Below are 22,224 nucleotides of genomic sequence, written 5' to 3' on the forward strand. Positions count from 1 at the left end.
CAGGTGGTGCAGAAAAAAGACTCCCATGATTACAGATGTCTGTTTAGAGTTTGTTTCCTCCCCAGAGATGCTATGGACATGCTGCAGGATGACACCTCAACCTTTGAGTACTTGTTTTTACAGGTAAAACGAGGCTTGGGTGACTCATTTATATTTGTCCCATCCTTTATCCATTTTAGAGGTGTATTTTTTTATATGAATTTAAAATATAGCACTATGATCCAGGCTGCTTAAAGATGCCATGCCGCTGATTCTTGCTTCTTTTCTTGCTTCTTTTCTTGCTTTTTGCCGTATGAGCTCTTAAAAGTAATCCGTTCAGATTTCCTACCGTGGCCTTGAATAACCTTAAACATCATTTTGCTCTTTAACCACGAACTTGAAAATCCTTTTTATACTTCGATGACGCGCAGCTTTGATACTCGATTGTGAAACAGAAACATGCAAAGCCACACAGTCTGTGCATATTTTCGCCGCACAGCAAAGCAGCAGGAGCCCCTCTTATGTCATGCTGATTTATTATTTTAAAAACAGTCCTCACTTCCTGCTTTGTTTTCTTTTGCTAGCAGACTGGGGCTCCCAGTCTTAGTTTACTTAAAGCAAGTCACAAGTTGCTTATTTTTCCACTGTCTGTTATACACAAGTCATAACAAAAAATACGGCAAATGTTCAGTTTACTGCTACGTCCATGTTTGCATGCATTACGCTGTTCTTGTATGTGTTTGCAGAGTGTTGGAGATGTGCTGCAAGAGCGTTTTGCAGTTGAAATGAAGTGCAACACAGCACTCCGACTGGCTGCCCTGCACATGCACGAGAGATTAGATAGTTGTGGACAGACCAGGACGTCTATCAAAAGTATTACGTGAGTCTTATGTGTGTTTCTGGGTCATTTTGTGGCCACTTTTTTTTAGGGCCATTACTGACTGCTGCTCTCCTGTACTGGAGCGTGTGTATTTTTGTACATGTCAGAGGTGAGATACTCTGCTGCTGCAATATTGTGATTGCTCTGAGATAAGGGTGCTCACTAATACCTGCTCTATTAATACGATGGGAAATGCGCGTGCATGTCCACACATCATTATGTTTCCGTCCCATTGTTTGTATAAGTGTTAAAAAACAGATATACAGAGATGCACATCTCAACAGGAACACTTTGCAGATGCACCGGCCATTCATAAATATAGTTACAATACACATTCACTCATAATTACGTTTGTGTGCTGCAGATCAAAGTTTTTATTTCTTTTTCATGATGAACGGTTTCAAATAATCAGGCCTTCCTTTAAAATATGGTTGTTCAGTAACACCTAGTGGCAGGTGATGCAAATATAAAACTTCAGCAGGAAATTGACATAATAAAAGATGAGAATTGTTATTTAGAACAATGTTTAATATTTCTTTGGTCATTCACATAAGTATACCTGTGATGACTCTTTGCTTTCATTATATTTCACATTAAAATATGAATAATCTGTTATCTGGTCATTTAAGTAATGTGTGTTTAGTGTTTAGGCTTCTGACGATGTCTGATCAAGCTTTTTGGTGAATGAACACTGATATGTAGCTGGTGGAATTGGAGATTTGATTCTGGCGATCTTTTAAATTACCAAAAGCAGATGCACCATGCTTGTTCTGTCTCACAATAGCATTTCATTTAGACTTTTTCTTAGTCAATCATATGTTTCGAGTTATCTGAGGAATCGTCTTGGCCATCATTGTTCATCTTTAGCAGCTGATCAAGTACTTTGTTAATGTGATGTTCCTTCTGTGTGTGCTGACAGGAAAGAGTTTGGCCTGGATAGCTTCATCTCTCCTACACTGCTGAGCAACATGAGGGAAAAGGACCTGAGGAAAGCCATCAGCTACCACCTCAAAAAGATCCAGTCCCTTCTAGAGCCACGCCAGAAGGTATATGAGAATTGGCAGATAAGTGGAGGGAAATACTGAAAGGCTTTAAGAGAAGATAGTGATGGCTTAGACATAGCTTTGGGGTACTTTTTGGCTGAAGCTTAATCCAACTGCTAATCTCTCTGAAATTTAAAGGGGGGGGGGGGTGACATCAGTTTGGAAGATGGGTGGGAGGGTAATTAAAAAAGGGGTAGCAAATCTTTTTTCCTTACATTCCTGAGGTTTCCTTAATGCTTTGCTCTTATTGTAATTGATCTCATCTTACATGTCAACTATGATGTTTTAGGTCATTTCAGCTACTCAGGCTCGGTTGGCCTACCTCACTCAGCTCGGAGAGCTCATTTCATATGGAGGACGCTCTTATACAGCTACAATGATGGTAAGGAGTCAAGAGCCTCAGAGTTTGTGGTTTGATATATGCATCTGCTAAAGCTTGCACCATCTAAAATGATTTTGTTTTATATCGCCGTCTCGTTCACCTACGCTCAGCTTCAGGACAGAGAGGTGTTGGTCAGCTTGCTAGTGGGAGCCAAGTATGGGATGAGTCAGATTATCAACCACAAGCTCAACGTGATCTCTACGTTGGTTGAGTTCAGCAGCATCAGCCGAGTGGAGTTGCTTTCTGAGTCGGACAAAGTCAGCCTGCTGCGCATCTCACTGCATGACATGAAGGTATGGAAAACAGAGGATGCTAAAGCATGTTCACCTATATACAGTACCCGAGTTGTAAAAAAAAATCAGGGGGGATGGTGGATTTTATCATATCGGGACTGATAATTTGTGTTAATTACAAATAATATAATATATTACAAATAATAGCACTGACCAAAACACATGCAGAAATACTGCAGGAATGACATAGCAGCAGTTAAATGCAGCCTTCTGTAAGCTTTAAATATCCACTGGGTTTACATCAAATACATCAAAACACAAAAATAAAAAGGTTTTCTTATCAATATGCCTCTGTTATTCACAGGATAAGTAAAATGGATCACTGCAAAAACTCAAAATCTTAACAAGAATATTTGTCTTATTTCTAGTTAAAATGTCTCATTTTAGTAGAGAAATCTCATTACACTTAAAACAAGACTCATCACTGGAAAAAACAACAACTTTCACCTGTTTCAAGTAGATTTTCACTTGAAACAAGTAGAAAAATCTGCCAGTGGAACAAGATTTTTTTGCTTGTAATGAGAAGATAAATCTTGTCCCACTGGCAGATTTTCCTACTTATTTCAAGTTAAAATTTATTTGAAACAGGTGAAAATTGTCAAATAAGTTATTTTTCTGGTGTTATTTTTCTGGTGATGATTCTAAATGTTGAAATAGCAGTTAAACCACCTTCATTGATGAAATTACATAAGGGATGGAAAGGGGGGATGGCAGTTTTACAGGGGGAGGATTTTGACCGTTTTTATTTCAGGGGGGATGCCATCCCTCCTCATCCCCCCTCAACTCGAGTACTGCCTATATACTGCATAAGCATGTAGACATTAACACAGATTTAACAAATGGATATATATTCTCTATGCTATACTATTTGTGCATTGAAACTCCTACAAGATTAGAATAAATATAGGTCATACATTGTTCCTCCAATATAACAATGTAAAGCCTAAGGGAGTTTGTTAATGCCATGCAATGCTGTTTCTTTGACTCAAAGGTGACGACCTCTCCTTCTTTCTCCCACTCCATCGTCTTCTCCCCCTTTACCCTATGGCTGTAATCACTTCCTCTTTGCCCTGTTTTCTGCAATGCCCTTCCCTCACAGCCATTTGCCTTACTGATGGACTCTCTGGCAGCCAAAGACTTAGGTTGTCTGCTAGGAGGCTACTGCAAACTCCTGGTGGACCCCAGTGTTAATGTCTTCCGTCTGGGGCGCCCAAAAGTGAGGGTGCACCGGATTCCCGCTGAAGAAGGTGTGTGTGGGAGGTTCGCCGTAATAAAGGGCGTGTGCTATGAATCCCTATCAAGTGAGCACTTAAACTGTTTCACTTAAAACAATCTCTTTCTGGCTTTGGCCTTTTGATAGATAGATTTTTCACATCACGTAAAGTTGATGTATTTCAGCATCCAATATGGGTACGGATAGAAAAGAGTGCCATACTATAGTATCTCATTTAAATATAGTCTCTCCCAGCAGCGTACTTACACTTTCCGTACTGTTTCTCTGGTATTTGTGCATCAGGTTACGTGTCTCGCTGCTGCAGTGACTCAGATGACTCGACAGACGAGGATGACCCGATGGATTCTCAGAATTACAAACGGCCGGACCCAGCAAGTCAGGACTGGGAAGAGAGGAGGAAAGAGGAGGAAGAAAAGAGGAGAGCGGAGGAGAGGAAAGAGAGAGAGGAGCACAAAGGCAATCAGGAAGTAAAGATTATAGTGACAACAGAAGGTAAAGAAGATGAGAATCCCGAGGACGGAGAAGCAACAGGAAGTGGTCTACAAAAATTGAGAGCTATGGATGAAGAAATTAACCTGCAGACCGGCTGGTACCACACTGATCCGCGGGTCACGAGCAGTTTCTCCAGCCTGTCCAGTGGTTCCTTGAGTGCCGCTCTGGAAGAGAGCAGTGCTACAGCTAAGGCCCCATCTCGTGGACAACACACCGGAGAGGATCAGCCGGGCTTGGACATCCACCACCCCTACCTCCTGGAGCCAAAACGGCATCAAGGACCTGTCCGGCCCACCAACCTCAATTACCGTAACAATGACAACTCTCGCCTCTGCTTTGTTGAGCTGTCCAAAGCCCATTTTCTTCCTAGCCCACTTGGGGCTACTAGTGATGAAGAGGAAGAGGAGGAGGAAGAGGAGGAGGAGGATCTAGGAGTCAGCGTGCTCAGACGCATTTCTAAGATCCCTAGTTCAAGAGATTTGAGAATGATTGATAGTGCGCCTTTTGAAAGGTCACCCATCAAAAGGAAGAAAAAGATTCCCCCCAAAGTCCCAGTAAGGACAAGTTCAATTCCTGGAACGAAAGGTGGACCGGATGAGCCCCACTTGTCAAATGACGAGGAAGGGCTGTTTCTAACTCCTTCACCTAACCCCAAACCAGCTCGTTTGGTCAAAGACAATATCTCCGAATCTGAAGATGAGTTTTTTGATGCACCAGAGAAATTTAGTTCACCCGTTTCTACCCTATCAGGTTTGTTCACTTGACATTTCATAACTACAGTTTTTTTTATTTTTTTTTTATGATTAAACTTTTTTATTGATTTTCCATCACTCGATCAAACACTTCACATGTCCATAATATGGCCGTTTACAGCAATACAAAACCAAGCTGTGAACACGAGAAAAGAAAAGACAAAGAAAAAAAAAAAAAAAAAAAAAAACAGAAAACAAAGAAAATGCACATTCCTCTTGACACCCTATGCAACACCGCATTTCCTCCTACAACATTGCACTTCACATTCATCTACCACACATTATTTGATAATACACATACCTCAGGGATATGACACAAAGATTTCAATTATTATGGCTAACCTCTCCACTCATCATTTCCAGATAGGGTTCCCAGACTTTTCTGACATAACTACAGTTTTTATGTTATTAATTGTGGAATCACATTGTCTATAGTGGATAAAAAAAAGCCATGTAAGTTTGTGACAATGATGAAACTTTTTACTGCATATCAAAAGAAGTGGACACATTTTCATCTGCAAATGATACATTTATCTCTCTGTCCCTTTTTTCTGTCTCTCACAGACGCTGAGCTGGCTGATCGGCAAAATGCTAATCGTTTGAGTGGAAATTGGAACGGCCTTCCGGCGGGGAAAAGGGATTCATCCCCCCTTGCCAATAAGGTCCAGACCTATAAAATCAAAAAAGAATCAGAGGCAGTAAAAGCCCCAACAAATCAACTCATCAGCCAACGGTCAAGTCCGTCGAAGCCATCACAGAAACATGAATCTAAAGTCAAACCACCATTGGCACCCAAGCCCCAGGTGCCTCCCAAGCCTCAGGTCATTCCTTCCAAGCTGTCCCAGCACGGGAGATCATACGCCCAATGCAACGGGGATGCCTCTGGATGTTTGTCTTCTGAACTCTTGGAAATGGAGCCAGACACCATGGAGTTCAAATCTGTCACTTCAGGTGGATTGCCTTTGTCAACATCCCTCATTACAGCAGTCCGGTGCTCCAGGCAGCCACTTCCCAACTCAGTGCCACAAGCTGAGGAAAACACAAAACGACAAGCAAACAGCCCAAAACAAAGTAAAGCATTCGAGAAAGGACTGCATATTGTTTCCAAAGACAAAACATACATTCCTGATGAAAAGGTAACTCCAAGAGTTGAGGGGATAAGCAATGGGACTGACCTACCGTCAAACGTACACTCTATCCCTCGTTCTAATTCAGGTACAAAACTGACTCCCCCTCCAGTACCGCCCAAACCTTCTTGTCCCATCAGTCTCCATCCATTATCGCTACCTGCCAGCTCTCCTGTCTCTCCCACTGATCCAAGTAAAGGAATCCTTACGGACGCGGTAAGTCCAGCCAACGGAGTCCTCCCTTGGAGCAGCCGCAACGGCAGCGTCCAGTCAGGACCTAGGAGGGTCTCTCTGAGCCACGAGAGCCTTTCACCCAAAAACACAGATGCATCGCTTACTATCACCACCTCCCTCACCTCAACCAACTCTACAGCTGTGAGTGGCCTGGAAAACCGAGAATCTGGACGTTCCGGTTCAGGATGTGACTTGAGAACTAGTTCTTCCAGCCTGGGCGGCAGACTGCCAGCGTCCGCCCTGAGAGGACGGATCCAGTCTCTGCCTTGGTACATGACCCGCTCCCAGGAAATTCTAGGGACTCTAGACTATCCCTCCACTAGCTCCATCAATGGAGATACATCTGGCTTTGGCTCTGGTTTGTCCGTAGCAAGTGGTTTATCTGACCTGAACAAAACACCCGTGAAGGACAAAGAGACAGTGGCCTTGAAATCAGAAAGTAAAGGGAACGTTTTAGATGATGGAGCTGAGGTTGTCATCGCAACCATCAAAGAAGCCCAGGAAGTGACCTCCCATATGAAAAGAGGCAATGGGACACACGGCTCACACTTTAGTCTGAGTTTTAGAGAAAATAGTGCCCATAGTGTTTCATCAGAGCAGCCGCAGGCATGGTCTCATTCAGGGTTGGGGTTAGGAGGCGTGTCTAGCATGCAGATTGGAGGTGAATCCCCAACCTCTTCAGTCGCAGACACCACTCCTCCCCAGCAACAGCGTGAGGCCTGCGGGTGTCGCACTGTTTACGCCAACTGTTTTAGCGGCGATGCTGAGGACGGTGTTAGCTTTGACGAGGAGCTCACAGTTTATGAGTTCTCCCAGCGCATACGACCCAAAGCTGCCCGCCCTGCGCCCGCCCTGTCTCCAACAACCCCTGCTCCAAAACCTAATCTTCTGTCACTTTTGAGGGACAATCCTCGGCCACTGTCTAGTTTTTCCACTGCCTCTTCTGAGATAAGTCCTCTCGTTTCCTGTCCGGTTTCACCCACGACTTCACTCGGTGGTCCACTTCGTTCCCTGACCAACAAGAACTACGGGGGTCTGAAGGGAGGTTTCGCATCTCTAAATCAAGACATAGATCAGCTTCTTCTGGTGTTAGAGAGAGGAGAACTTGAGCAGTCACATCAAAATGCTAAATTAGAAAGTAAGGGTATAAATGTAGGGGAAGACCTTAATCATAATGCGAACGAAAACAGCAATGCCCCTGCACAAAACCTGAACTGTACTGGGGGGAGTCCTGCCACCATGACAGAGGCAGAGAGGAGTCTTCTCCAGACGGAGGCTCGACGGCTGGCGTCCGGGTGTCAGCGGGCCACACGTGTCGGCTGGGCGCCTGAAGAAGCGCTGCGTTCTTTATCCAATAGCTTCAGTGCCCTGGTCCAGCTGTCAGCTGCCTGCCTGCAAACGAATCCCTGCCACGGTTGTGACGTCTGTCATAAAGCAAGTTTGGTTGACAGGGATGAAGACGATGACGGCCAGCAGGCCATGGACAAGCTAAAGGAAATAGTAGGTCTGTACCGGGAGTTTGTTGGAGCTGTTGAGACGGCTGGAACTGGCGGCGGGGTCGGGAGTAAGAGTTCGGGGCTCTCCGGGTCTGCACAGGGTCAAGGGGAGGGGGATGGGGTGAGGCTGCTAGCCAAACGCTGCACTGTTCTCATCTCGTCCGTATTCGCACTTACACAACTCTTCCGGACACGCACACAAGACACCGCAGACACGCCGGGCCATGTACCTCTCAACTTCTGAGCTGTGAACTTTGATCCACTAACTAACTTTGAAACCACTGACTCCGGAGGTGAGAAAAGAAGGAACAGCACAGAGCTGTCTGGTGTGTAACTCCTGTATTCGTGTACAGTAAGTGCCATACACACCAGAACACACACACACAGCCACATTATACACACTAACACCGCGCATACTATTAAAGATGGGAGCAAATGCCATTGCTCTGCCAGACCTTGGACTTTTATGGACTATGCATTTGTACATATGAATTTTATAATTAACGTATAATTCTCTTATTTTATGATACGATATGTGTATGTATGTAAGGATGGATTATCTATGTCCGTATTTATGTATTTATTTTTACAATCTTTGCACCATGATCTGTGATGTGCAGGTCTCTGGTAAGGATAAAAAACAAAAAACAACTATGGATGTCACTGGAATTTTTTTAATGTTTCCCTTCTTTGAGACAGTATTATGCTATATTTTGCTGCTTTAAAGATTTCTCCACTCCACAAGGTGTAATCTGTAAATTGTCATTGTCAAGTTTATTATTACTGTGTGTTTACTGACAAAAAAAACACAGATGATATACTTTATCCCACTTGTGAAATACAGTAATTTACTGCTTTGTTTTATATGTGCAGGATTTGCACCTTTTTAAGTATTTAATTTTTCAACATTACAGTCACAGAGATATTGGATACAAAACTATACCATTACACAGCAGGGAGAGCACTTTTGACTGTTACAGATTGCACCTTTTTGATAGACACATAACCTTGTGTAAAGTGTTTTTTTTTGTTGTTGTTTTTTTTAACCTTTCCATGTTCAAACTGACTCTGTGTAAATGTTTTATTGTAATCCATTACCCAAGCGTATGCAGTATTATGACATTAATCTAATTTTCATCCAAAGGACACTTCATAAATATTTCTGGGAATGTGTGGATGGAGCCCAAAAACAAAATAGGGGACCTTATTTATGTAGTTGAAAATGTTTTTGACTTGACACAAGGGGTGACTGTTAAACTCTGTCCAGATGTAGCAATGATCCAAAGTCTTAAAACACTGAGCCACAACAGTTCCCCACCATGGTCTCCTCCTTGAGCATCACTTCATTGTTAGCGTAGTAACTGACAAACTGACTTGCTTCATGTTGGCGTCACAGCTGTAGATATATGTCCTACCTTAGTTTATGGCTATGCAAACATAAACTCCTTAACTCCCACAAACCTTGGTCATGATTTTTTTCTCCCTTTTTTTGCGCTAAAAATCAAAACAACAACAGATGCATCCTGTTTGTTTGAATATAATGGAATGTTGGCTTTTGTCTTGTTTCGGGAAAAAAAAAACTTTCTGCATTATGGATTGCAACCTTTTGCAAAGTTGCATGGCATTAGCATTTGTCAATATAAAGACTCTTGTCTATACCGATGTCTGTGAATCGACAGTAAAAGGAATTCAGTGCTCGATCAGTTTGATGATGTACAGTTTTCACCAAACAGCCATTTCACACGATGTTTCCCACTCACTTGATGAGCCACCTGACTTGAAGGACTTTCCTGAGCTACCTTTGACAACGGAAAGCAATTAAGCTTAATCGGTCAGCAGTTGCTTAAACAAATATGATGGAGTTAGTCAAGAAAAAAATAAAAAAAGGTATTCGTAAGCATCTGGTGAACAGAAAAAAGCAATGTCACTCATCTTGATAAAAGATAAAATATATGATCAAATATGAAGGTAAATCTCTTGTTTAAGACGTTACAGCTTCCAGTTGTCTCAGAAGCAAAGCCCAGTAGGTTTTATCATCACTGCGATGTCTCAGGTGCGTCTCCTGTTGTTCATCAGGCAGGTTAAAACTGCAAGTACATGTCACCCTCCTCTCTCTCCCTAGAGGACATGTATGTGTTTCTACATAAGCAGTCACGTTTTTCCCATGTACGTACAACAAAGTCAATGTAACAAGAAATGTATTGTTTTGGAATAAAAGACACACTGACCTTCACAGTGGTGGTTTACTGGCAGTTTGAGGGTCTTCCTTAAAGCTCAAGTCTTACTTATGACATAAGGTTTAATCTGAGTCACTTCTGAGGTGAAGATGACAGTTTAAATGTAAACCTCAGCCGTTTACATTGCCCTGCCGTTTGTGCCATCGCTGAACCTCTAATGCAATTAATGGGGATTACCGTGGGATTCTTTTTTTCTTCCCTACACTTGAGTTTATACATTTTGTTTATCTGTGAAGACTCCATTTATTGCTTTTTGCTCATATGGTGTTAATGTGTTAACTATGAGAGAGACAAGTGAGCTGAACCTACCAAAATCAACTCAGTTCTTTAAAGATTTTGTTTGTTCTGAATGCATTTGTAAAAAAAAAAAAAAGAAAACACCCCAAAAAATAAGCAAGATTTCCTATTAGGCAACACTCACTGTGGTGAAATGAAACGGAGCGCGGAGAGGCTTTGTAAGCACAGCCGCTCAACTCTTCCTGATCCCATGTCAGATTGTCCTTAATCTGATCTTTATCTACAGTCTGACTTCTTGATGCAGTAATCTAGAGAGTAGGACTCAACGCACCCCGGAAACACAACATGGTCTGAGAGGGTTGCTGCCATTTCTACGATCCCAAACCACACAATCATTACACTTGTGACAACAGTAAGAGTCTCATCTGTCATGATCCAGAGCTAAGTCTAGTTCTCTCCTGCACAAAACATCGCCGTGTGATTGATTACAAAGAAGAGATTAAAGTTCATACCAGGGGAAAGAGCAAGTCAAACTGTCGTTATCGCAAAGCACAGAAAGAACTGACACCAAACATACAAGAACCAAGGTGTGGTTAGTCACATATGGCTGCCTCTCTTACATAATTATTCACCTTTAGTCATTTAAACTTCTTGATACAACTATAACTGCTAACTAATTTGTTTCCATAAACTCCAACAGGACAGGTTTATTTGTTTTATTGCATTGAAATGGAATATTTTATTTCGATTTGACAATTTTAGAGTGATATGGTAATCTGTGCTTTAATAAAATGACAAGTTTACTTGACATAAGCAAATGTATTCCAATTTGAAAATGGAATAAAACGTCTTGCCTTTTAAGAGGAAATCCCTGAAAGAAAAAAAAAGAAAAATCTTGTGAATCCCAGCACACTGTGGACAATCAAAATGAAAAGAAAAACAAAACTGAAGAAATAGGCCAAGTTGGCCATTTACATGGCAGCTTGAGCTTTGTGTGCCACTGAACATTACCCTCTGTCCCAGTCTTCTCTCAGAACCATTACTCTTGAGTCTCTGAAGTGTCCAAGCAGCGTGCCTTTCCTCTTTGAGCTGTCCAACGCAGCCAGAGCTGCGCTGTGGTGACTGCACCTACTCAAGCTTGAAATTTGAGCCCATTATGTCAACAGATGTTACAGATAGAAAGTAGAGCAAGCGTGAGAGGGGGAAATATCACAGTGTGAGCAGAGGGTGGAACAAATGAATAAAATAAATGAGTAAGTAAAAATAAAAAAGGGGGGTGGTTTGAAGAAAACATCCAGGATTTTTTTTTTTTCCTCTTTTATGCCCAATAAAATAGCTCGTAACAAAATGAATAAATGGAGCCAAGGCGCGTTGCAAAATAATCATACTGGATTTGTTGCAATGTAGCTACAGATTAATTATCACTTTGTTATTCCAATAATTTCTTAAAAACAGACACATCTGTGTAACTTGTTTTACTAACAAACATCATCAAATACACCCTGCCAGTGGCACTTGGGAAAAACAAAATTCAAAATTACCTGCATTTAGCAAAATCATTTCACAAAGTAATCATGACAATAGAAACCCCTTTTTTAAAATCTCGCCATTTCAATTTTTCTTTCCATATTTTCAAAAATAATTATACTGATTTCAACTTAATTTTTTGGCATTAGCCTTCTTATTGGATTCTGATAGCATGCACTCTGAATGAGTGAAGCGCGAGCATAAGGCGAGCATAAACAAACAGGCCAACAATTCATCACTCTTCTAAACAATTACTTTGTGAACATTTAAATGATCAAAAGCACAAAGTGTTTAAGTGGCAGAATTTGAGCTGAGACAGAGAAAGTGCTCTTGATCTTACGAACAGGTAGATACGGTCTCAAAAACACCACAGCACACATAATATACAAAGAAAGAATATCTGCAAGATAGTTCATCAGACAGTTAACCTTTCCTCTGAAACTGTTAAACAGGAAAAACAAAAAAAAACCTCTTCCAACCTTTCTGAACAAAGAGCAATCAAGGGCGTTCCTTTTGGACCCTGGCACAGTTTTTTTTGTGAAGGCTGAAGCATGAATTGCGTTTGAATACTTTTACAACATTGAAATGTAACAATGGCAGCTGGTTATCTTACACTGACTGTTGGCCCCGGTCAGAAGTGCAACATCTCTTTCTCCCAAGCATGGAATCTCTGTTTCAGTAACAGTTCCAGGCATCACTTGCATCAACTTTCCTTCGCAATTTCTATCTTTAAAACTGCTTCTATATCTTCATATGGGTTTTCCCTTTCAATTCTTCCTTCTCTCCTCATACGAGCTTCAGCAGCAGCTCGTAGGTGGCGTTGATGATCCCCCAGGAGAGGAGTGAGCGGTGGTAGTTGAGGTGGGCCCCTCTGAAGAGCATGGCCAGGCTGCCCCCCCTCTCTCTCCACACTGTCAACAGGACCTTCCTGCACGGCTGGAAGTCTCCCCCGACCTGAGATTGAGCCCTGGATTTTACCACATTTAGTGGATAAAACATAATGCCAAGAGCCGCCCCAAGCACCCCTCCACACACAAAATCATTCACCAAATGGCCGGCCCTGTTGGTGGCCTCTGGGAGCAGCTCTTTAATAGGCCCCCGGAGCCCAAAGAAGAGAACATTGCTGGGGCCATTACGGAGAAGTATGGGTACGAGGCCACGGTAACACTCTCTGACGCCGTACTCGGACAGAAGTGTGCGGAAGGTGTGGGCAGTGTTGTTGAAGCGGCTGTGGTGCCGATGATCTTGGAGAAGAGTCTGTACACGCTCGAACGGTGTTAGCAAGGCTTCTGCAGTTCCTGCCAAAGCTGCGGCAAAGCTTTTTGTGACAATCTCTGGCACACCCCTGTCACCAACCCCATCATGCAACACTCTAGAGAAGTCCTGATAAAGCCCAAACATGATGGCCACTGTGGTGCTCTTCTGGAGCAGAGGAGGCAGAAGGCCCCGGTAGAGATTCCTGAGCCCATCCCTCTGCAGCTGTCGCACCGCCTCAACCGCTACCACGCCATGCAGCTGCTGGCGGAACAGCACCTTCTGGATGGGGAAGGTCACCAAAATATTGGTAAAAGCTGCAACGGAACCACAAACATAGTGTTTCCCCTGATGGTCCAACCTGGCACTCAGAGTCCCAGAAGGCAACAGGGAGGTTCCTCCTTTAGCCAGGCCAGCCTGGGGTTGAGGGGTCCGGGCTGACTCGGAGTCCATGGTGCTGACAGCCATGAGAGGCTCAGTGCATCACGTCAGCACAGCACGACACTGGAAAACATGAAGAAGAAAGGGAAATCAGATGAGCACATTTCATCGCCTTCTAAGCAACATGTTAGACCATTAATTGCATTTTCTCTCTTTTAACTCCATCGTTGGAGTTAAATTCTGGAATGATGCCAACATAAATTTAAAAACATGTCATTCTTTTGTTGTATTTAAGAAAATGGTTTGTAAAGCTATTTTTGAAGCTTATAAGTGCAATTGACCATCTGTTAATTTTTCTTTGCTTTTCTATTGTTTCTTTGCCTTTTGTTGTTTCTTTGCTTTTCTATTCTCTTTTTGGTTTTCTGGAGGTCGGTAGCCAAAAATAGAAAGTTGGTACTATAGGATAGGCTTTTATAAGCAGTTTGCTTCTGCCTATGCCTTTTCAGTCTTTGTTCAACACATTTTTTTGGTTTTGTATGAAAAGTTAATGCTGTGTACAATGTTTTTTTGGTGTTGTTTTGTGTTGCAATGACTGAATAAACTTCATTCATTCATTCAATTGCATTTCTGGTAATATAACAGACACATATAGTGTCTTAAATACAACCCAAACTCCAAAAATGTTTGGTTGCTGTGTAAAATGTAAATAAAAACAGAATGCAATGAATTGCAAATCTCATAAACCCATATTTTATTCCCAATGGAACATAAACATCGTATCAGATGTGCAAACTGAGACATTTTGACATTTCATGAAAAATATTAGCTCATGTAGGAAGTGCTAGACTGCCAGCACTTCTGGGGAATGGGGAGGAATGGAGAGGAACACTGACCATCATTGTTTGTTTCAGGATTCTAGCTGTTTCATTGCTGGATTTTTCATTTCATGATGCACCTAAGGTTTTCTGTTAGTGAAATGTCTGGTTTGCAGAAGCCATGTTGTTGTGATGAATGCAATATATGGTTTATCATTGTCTTCAAGGCCTTTCCTGAAAGAGACTTTGTCTGAAGACGTCTCTTTCCTACCTGGATTGTCCCTCTCCTCTTTAGTTCACAGGATACTGCATACATGGTTTCCAAAAAGTATTTTATATTTTGTTTCATCTGATCACGGCACAGTTTTCCATTTTGCCCCCCCACCCCCTTTTTTTTTTTTTCGCATGACAGAGCTGTAAACCACATTTGTGGATTGCACGGTGAACTCTGGAAGTGTTCCTGAGTCTGTGCAGTGATTTTCCAGTAGAGGATCACATCTGTTTTGACCTTTGATCTTGTCCCTTGCACACAGAGATTCCACACAATTTTCTGAATCTTTTGATGATATGATACACTATAGATAGCAAGACCTTTAAAATCTTCACAATATTACATTACAAAAAACATTTTCCTGAAATTGTTCCATAATTTTTGACGCAGATTGTCACAGAAAAGCCTTTAACTTGTACAAACAGACCTCGCCAACTTCCTGCTGATAAGGATTATTACACAACCGACTGATAAGTGCAGGACAAGCCATGGAGAGGTCCAGTGCAACTACTGAAGCATATCTCCATTTACACAATATATTTAACATGATCATTAACCTATAAATGTAGTTCAGAGTACAGTAGCAGCATTTTGAATCCTCTTGGATAAGACAGAAGTAACAAAATAGCTAAAGGCAATAAAACACCAAAATTAGGAGAATATATATATATATATCTTTAATACATTTTAATTTATTAAAATGTATATAGAATATATATATTAGGAATGGGCAATATTTTACCGTTCACGATAAACCGTCAAAAAAATTCCCCACGGTAAGAATTCGTCATCTCACGGTAAAAACGATAAATTGAGGAAATGAGCCTGAAAGAAAGAAAGAAAGAAAGAAAGAAAGAGCCTGAAAGGAAGAAAGAAATGAGCCTGAAAGAAAGAAAGAAAGAAAGAAATGAGCATGAAAGAAAGAAAGAAGAAAGAAATGAGCCAGAAAGAAGAAAGAAAGAAGAAAGAAATGAGCCAGAAAGAAGAAAGAAAGAAAGAAAGAAATGAGCATGAAAGAAAGAAATGAGCCTGCAAGAAAGAAAGAAAGAAAGAAAGAAAGAAAGAAAGAAAGAAAGAAATATTCCCGTTGATGACGTTTTTGTATTGGTATTTTTTTTATCGTTATTGGGATAAATGCCAGAAATGATCGTGATAATTTTTTTTGTCCATACCGCCCATCCCTAATATATATATATATATATATATATATATATATATATATATATATATATATAGGCAATATATGTATACAATATAATATATTTTTACAAGTGATCTTTGCACTCTCTAATGACGTCACTACAACCAACACCTTTCTCTGCATCAATCCAAGACTATTCTTAATTTCAACAGTGCTACAAGGACTTCTTTCATGTAAATCCCTGATTTCTACATTCAGAATTACCCAGGCACCAATACTAATTGTATGCAATATTATTTTCCCACTACAAGCCTAATGGAAGAAATAAATATATCATCAGATTTTAGCAGGAGACAACAGATCTTGTGTCACAGTTGATTTTTCGCCCACCACGCCCTCTATGTGTTGTTTCTGTGATACTCACTATCTTTCCGTGTCGTATCCTATTACAATCTTAGTTTCTAAGGCGAATATAGAAGTATATAATACGTTTCAGTTAGTATGAGCCGGAAAATATTAGTTACCTTACCCCAAAATCTCCCCAATCTAAGGTGGTTAAAAAGTTACTGCAGGACTGACATGTTCAGCCACACACTTAGAGGCTAAAGGCTGATTTATGGTCCCGCGTTACACCGACGCAGAACCTACGCCGTAGGGTACGCAGGCGACGCCGTAACCCTACGGCGTAGGTTCTGCGTCGATTTAACGCGGATCCATAATTCAGGCTTAGCTACTTAGCAGCCTGAGTTAGCAGACACTGCTAGAGACTGCCATCACGACTTGCCTTTCTAACACTTTATGGTGGTTGTTGAAGTTAATGGTACAAAGAGATGCCCCCCGGCAGACATGAAGACATCCAGCTGCCTGGCTCGCTGCGGCGACGCGACCAGAGTCGCTGATTGATGACTGGAGACAGCGTTCACTTAATTTAACAAAGCAAAACAGTCTCTCACGGCTTTGGTCACGCAAGAGCTGACCTTATAAATGAGTTTTTTACCTGCCATGTGAAGCACTTAGTCGCTGCCCTATCTCTGGCCAGGCTGAGTGCTGTCTTTTGCAGGGTAAAAGGGCCACACTGGTGTAGGTCGTGTCTGAGCCCTACGAGCAGCAGGTGACAGCGACGCGCCTTCTGCGCATGCGCGCCTCCGCAGCTCTGAGAGTACTCGGATCGAAACAGCGACCGACTTCGAAAGCAATTTTCACCATTTGAAGACTACATTTACTGTATTTTGATGCGTTTTACTCACATTGCGTATACAATATGAATATTTTCGCGTTGAATTGGAACGACGGGCCGTAAAGCAAAACCGACTGATCGCGGGGTCATTTTTTTACCATAGACATATACGCATAGACGCCTCATCGACCGCTGCTGCTAACGAGCCGTGGGGCCGCCATCTTGGAGCGGGCACCCGCTCCATTCAGTGTCATCTGTCTGGCTGGCGCAATTAAGTGTCAGAGCATTGTGCACAGAGGTGGAAAAAGTACTGAAAAATTGTAATTGAGTAAAAGTATCTTTACTTTGCTTAAATCCTACTCAAAGTAAAAGTAAAAGTACTCATCTAAAAATTTACTCGAGTAAAAGTACAAAAGTACTTCATTTAAAATGTAATTTGAGTAAAAGTTACTTTCAGTTATTTAATGCAAAAAAAGGATGAGTCACGAATCAAATCCAGCACAAGTTGTTTTAATTAACTTTGAGGCATATTAAAGTACACATCCACACTTGTAAAAGCTCAGCTCAGTAACATGATCCTTTTACTTCCGCAGAACAGGACAAAAAGGACAGTCACAACCTGTACTGTAAAGTGCAAACTATTTTCAGTTATATTGTCCAACCGACAACACTAAAACCAGAATCAAAGTATTCAAACACAAAATAAAGTGCCCAATGCCCGCAGGATCCTGCTATTCACAATAAACCACAATAAAATGCCCATTTTCACCATAAATTTTGTACTCAGTAACGTGAGGGGGTTCAAATGTAGCGAAGTAAAATACTTGGGTCAAAATGTACTCGAGTAAAAGTAAAAATTACATATTTCAAAAACTACTTAGAAAATTACAAATTACTCATAAAAAGTACTCAATTACAGTTGTTGTGGAATTTATCAAAAACCAGTTCAGAAGTCCGCTCGTGGTATAGAGAGGTTTTAATCAGTTCAGCCGGCGGTCGACATGACCATCGCAGATCGAGTCTGTATTTGGTGTGTCGACCCCAATTGCTTTGTCCAAAGGGTTTTTATACAAAAGTTACAGGAATAAACCAGCCCAGTGAGAGGTGGGACTTCTAGCTTTGGGACCACCCCTGAGTAATCAGGAAGTCCGTATGTGTTCTTTGTCTCTGTGGGGGCTGGAAGTCTCGGCAGGGATGCAGAACGCCGGACCTTGCGTGACAATGTCCCGGCAGGGGTCCCCAGGAACTGGGACCCGCATGTCTATGAGCATAAGGGGGGGCTTGAGCAATCTGCAAGGCGTCGTTGTGTCCCTGCAGGGGGGCCAAATGGTCAAAATGCTTCATCAATTCACAATTTTTTTTTTTTTTTTTTTTTTTTTTTTTTTTTTTACAGTGGAGTACATCATTTTAGTAATAGTTTGAGTGATACATATGTTTGCAAGTAAACCGTAGACATGTGGTCGGAAACCAAATAACAACAAGCCAACAAAGCAAATTCAAAAATCAAGTAACCAACGTGTCCTAACTGTTCTTTAAACCAATGAAACAAACTACTTATGACAGGTGTATGTAACATTTTGGCAATATCTTTCAAGTGATGCGTTATTTCTTGGACTGTGGCATTGCGGGTATAAATGTACAACATTCAGTTTTAATGACAGCACAAGTTCCCCCTTGAGAAGCTAATAAATCCATCATCCCTAAAGCAGTCATTTCTTGTGAGAGCATAGGCATGTCTTTTGCAGTGGTGTTGGCTAATCTTCAACTGCATGGGATAAATATCTTATCTGTTCCAAAGCTGCCATGACTCCGTAATTTGGAACGAGGGCACCAAAAAATCTTGTCCATGGTGTTTGTGTGTGTGTGTACAATTCTCTTCTAACAATGTGAACGATTCTCATGGCTGGTACCGCATGGCCCAGACCACATATTCCAGACCAACCGTTTGGAAGATATTCACAAGCCTTCACGCCACAAATCCAGTAAACATCCTTTGGTAGAGGTATGGAACAGCGATTAACCATTGTAGCAAGGTAGCTATAATAGTGGATTTTGGCTGGTTTTAGGCTTAACAAGCGGTTCTTCAGAAGGAGAGCATGTGGAGTCACAGTTTGGCCTGTGCTGCTCCTTTGCTCCCCTGCTCCCCTGCTCCTCTGCAGAGGTCCCAGGTGCTGGAGCTCAGCTACTTCCGGGCAGGAAGAAGAAGGAATCGGCTGGTTTCCGCTGCATGGTCGAGGAGTTGTGTTCTTGCAGTGGGATGCGTGGAACCAGGTTAGACGCCCCTCACACTTGACGGCGGTGTTGGTGGTGAGCAGGACGTATTGAGGTTTAGACCAGCGAGGTTTCAGGGCGTTTTTCCGTCGGAACTCCCTGACACAGACCCAGTTGCCGGGTTGGAGGTTATGGCACGGTTTGTGACTAGGAGGAGACTGGACAGCTTTTACTTGTCTGTGGATTGACTGGACAGCAAAAGTTTAGAGTACAACAGAATGATATCATGGATTCATCCATGGCATGGAAGTCCATCTTCTTCATATATACAGAACTGAATTGCTTGGTATGGTCATAGGTCTACCCATAATCCTTTCATGAAGCGTGAGTTTTGTGCTTCCTAATGGGTGTTAACAGGTGTCAACATTGTCCATTTAAGTCCAGTTTAAAATTCTCTGCACATACAAAAACATTTTCATACATGAACATTTTCATACAAGAATAATTTCATATCCCTCACATAATGTCTATTTGCAGAGCTTCAAAAAAAATCACGGTGGGGGGAAGTGTTGATAATGTTTGCAATATTTTTATAGGATGCAAATCTTGGAGCTTATCAGTCTTTCAACACTATCTGACACATTCCCCCTTTTTCTCATCTGTGATTGCCAACTGTGATCAACTATTTACGTGTACAAGGATGTGGGTGCAACAACGCGGCCGTCGTTGCTGACCCACAAATTATTTACATTTTTACAACCATGGGAATGCTACAATCCGTTTTTTCTTCACCTCAGTAGTCTTCTTGTAGGAGAGCTACATCATTAGGAGAAACCAGGTCGTTAGCGGGTATAGAAGGGCAAAGTTTTACATAGACAGGTAAGCCAAATTTGGCAGTTTCTTTTGCTGCATGGTCAGCTGAAGCATTGCCTAGTGAAAACAGGGTTGGACTGGGTGTGGGCTTCACATTTAACAAAGCAATAGATGAAGGTAGTTGACAGGCTTGTAACAGTTCACCAATCAATTAACCACATTTATCTCCGAGGATGAGATAAATTCTCGGTTCGCCCACAATATATAAAATCTATAAAATACAATATACACAACCAAAAGCATCTCTGGAATCTGTATAGATTGTAACAGTTTTACCTTTTGATCAGTATATATTTTCATCTACTTGGGTGGAGCTTGGAGGAGGAGGGCGCTTTCAACAATTAAGAATTATCACAAATTGTATAACCTGCGTATGGTATTCCATTTTTATAAGCAGAGCCGTCAGTGAGGAAAACAGGAAAGGTCAGGACGAGTGTTAAAGACAGAGGTGTCAAAAGTATTCACATTCATTACTCAGGTAGAAGTATAGATATTAGAGTTCAAAAATACTCCTGTAGAAGTTGAAGTATCAACTCAAAATTTATTATATATACATTTTTTTTTCTAGTAAAAGTATAAAGTACTGGTTTCAAAAGTACTTAAAGTATAAAAGTAAAAGTAATATAAGCGGGGAAAAACCATTAAGGCTAAAAGCCATTGAAAATGAATGCATCTTAGTATAATGCAAATATATTAAAGAACCATATATGTGTACTATTGAGCATTAACATGTGTTTCAGAGAGCAGACACGTACAAACCAAATATGTTTATACTTCTCATCCAACCACAACCAAATTCACTCCATCCGGATGGCACAATTTAACTGGATAGTTTTGTAAAGGCCGAAATGAAATAGAGTAAGGCTGTTTTTTAAAACGTAAGGAGTAAAAAGTAAAGATAATTGCGTGAAAATGTAAGGAGTAAAAGTAAAAACCGTCTGAAAAATAATTACTCCAGTGAAGCATACACAACCAAAAGTTCTACTTAAGTAAGGTAATGAGGTATTTGTACTTCGTTACTTGACACCTCTAGTTAGAGATTAGTTATACATGCATTCAGAGACGTTATAGTAGGCCACAGACAGATTTCCATGCACTTACATGATGAATTTTACCATAGGCAGGATAAGATTATGTAAATTGGGATGTTCTGATTTGGCTCACCCCAATGGGAGCCGATCATTGGCTGTTTCCTCTGCGCCTCCTCTCAGCGCTCAACCTGTGTAGGAAACACTTTTGAAAAAGACATTAGTATTTTCATACATTTCAGATTCTTTTTTTTTTTTTTTATCCAGGCCTACCCTTTGTGGAGGGCAATTAGCAAATATATATTTTGCATGTACCCTGGAGGGAATCCATCAATCTGATCTCGTGACAGACCACATCTGATCTCGTGACAGACCACAATTCTCTTTTGCTGTCAAAATTGTTTTAGCATAAAGTTCCCTGGGATTATCAATTTTCCCTTTGAACTGTTAAGGCAATAAATACTGTGAAAAAAAGTCTGAGCTTGCTCTGGTGTGATTTTGGCAACAGCTGTGGGATTAAAAGGGAATTCTACAAGCATCAAGTACTTTGCGCATCAAGTACTTTACTTTTCAAATCATGTGGCAAAGTTAGTTTAACCGCTGTTTCCTCTAGCCATTTTGTTTATTAATTTAAAAATCTCTTACCATTATTTGGCTCCAAATTTTGTAGGCAAGAGATCTTGGATTTTTTGTAAAATCCAGTCGTCATCAGAAGTGTCATCGTCATTTGATTCTTTAATCAGTTTCACCGGATAAAGGTTTTGATTTTATCATTTAACTGGTTCTCTAATTTCTTTTTCGTCTGCGTTGTGTTTTTAAATCCTTGTAGTAGAGCCATCAGCTTTTTATTTTGATCAGTAAGCGAAGCTATTTGAGATTCTGCATTACGGCGTCTACCTTCATCCCTCCAAAAATCTGAGGGAGTTTGAAGTGCTTTTTAGTTATTTTAACAATATTTAATACTAACTGAGTAACAAACAAAACTAACAAATAAAACTATCGGTACCGTGATTACCATACATGTAATTAAAGAACTGAAAAACTTCACTTGACAGAGCATACAAATCATTCCTGTTGGTGCAAGAAGAGCAAGTCGATTCTTGCAGAAATGAACTATACCTCATTTTGGGAGAGCGTGTCATCCCGACGTATAAAATAAA

At 41.2% G+C, this 22,224-nt stretch overlaps 2 protein-coding genes across 4 annotated transcripts in view; one reads left to right on the forward strand and one right to left on the reverse strand.

Annotated features, from left to right (window-relative positions):
- frmpd1b (FERM and PDZ domain containing 1b) overlaps window positions 1-10,145 on the forward strand; it is a 29,025-nt gene extending 18,880 nt beyond the window's left edge. For 2 of the 3 annotated variants that reach the window (XM_061725215.1, XM_061725216.1), the window contains 8 exons: window positions 4-123; window positions 726-859; window positions 1,779-1,905; window positions 2,192-2,284; window positions 2,395-2,577; window positions 3,677-3,878; window positions 4,094-5,053; window positions 5,620-10,145. In XM_061725215.1, the coding sequence (XP_061581199.1) occupies window positions 4-123; window positions 726-859; window positions 1,779-1,905; window positions 2,192-2,284; window positions 2,395-2,577; window positions 3,677-3,878; window positions 4,094-5,053; window positions 5,620-8,156 (4,356 nt within the window). In that variant the 3' untranslated portion in view covers window positions 8,157-10,145. The remainder of the gene's footprint in view (window positions 1-3; window positions 124-725; window positions 860-1,778; window positions 1,906-2,191; window positions 2,285-2,394; window positions 2,578-3,676; window positions 3,879-4,093; window positions 5,054-5,619) is intronic. The other variant, XM_061725218.1, reaches the window with a different exon arrangement.
- A 1,701-nt stretch (window positions 10,146-11,846) lies between these two features.
- Window positions 11,847-16,924, reverse strand: slc25a51b (solute carrier family 25 member 51b). Its single transcript, XM_061725219.1, has 2 exons — window positions 16,773-16,924; window positions 11,847-13,671 (listed from the first exon to the last, which is right to left on the reverse strand). The coding sequence occupies exon 2, from the start codon at window positions 13,633-13,635 to the stop codon at window positions 12,700-12,702; it is 936 nt and encodes a 311-aa protein (XP_061581203.1). The 5' UTR covers window positions 13,636-13,671; window positions 16,773-16,924; the 3' UTR covers window positions 11,847-12,699.
- Window positions 16,925-22,224: the final 5,300 nt, after the last annotated feature.

The sequence above is a fragment of the Cololabis saira genome, chromosome 7 (assembly GCF_033807715.1).
Source record: "Cololabis saira isolate AMF1-May2022 chromosome 7, fColSai1.1, whole genome shotgun sequence".
In the NCBI taxonomy this organism is placed as follows: Eukaryota; Metazoa; Chordata; class Actinopteri; order Beloniformes; family Belonidae; genus Cololabis; species Cololabis saira.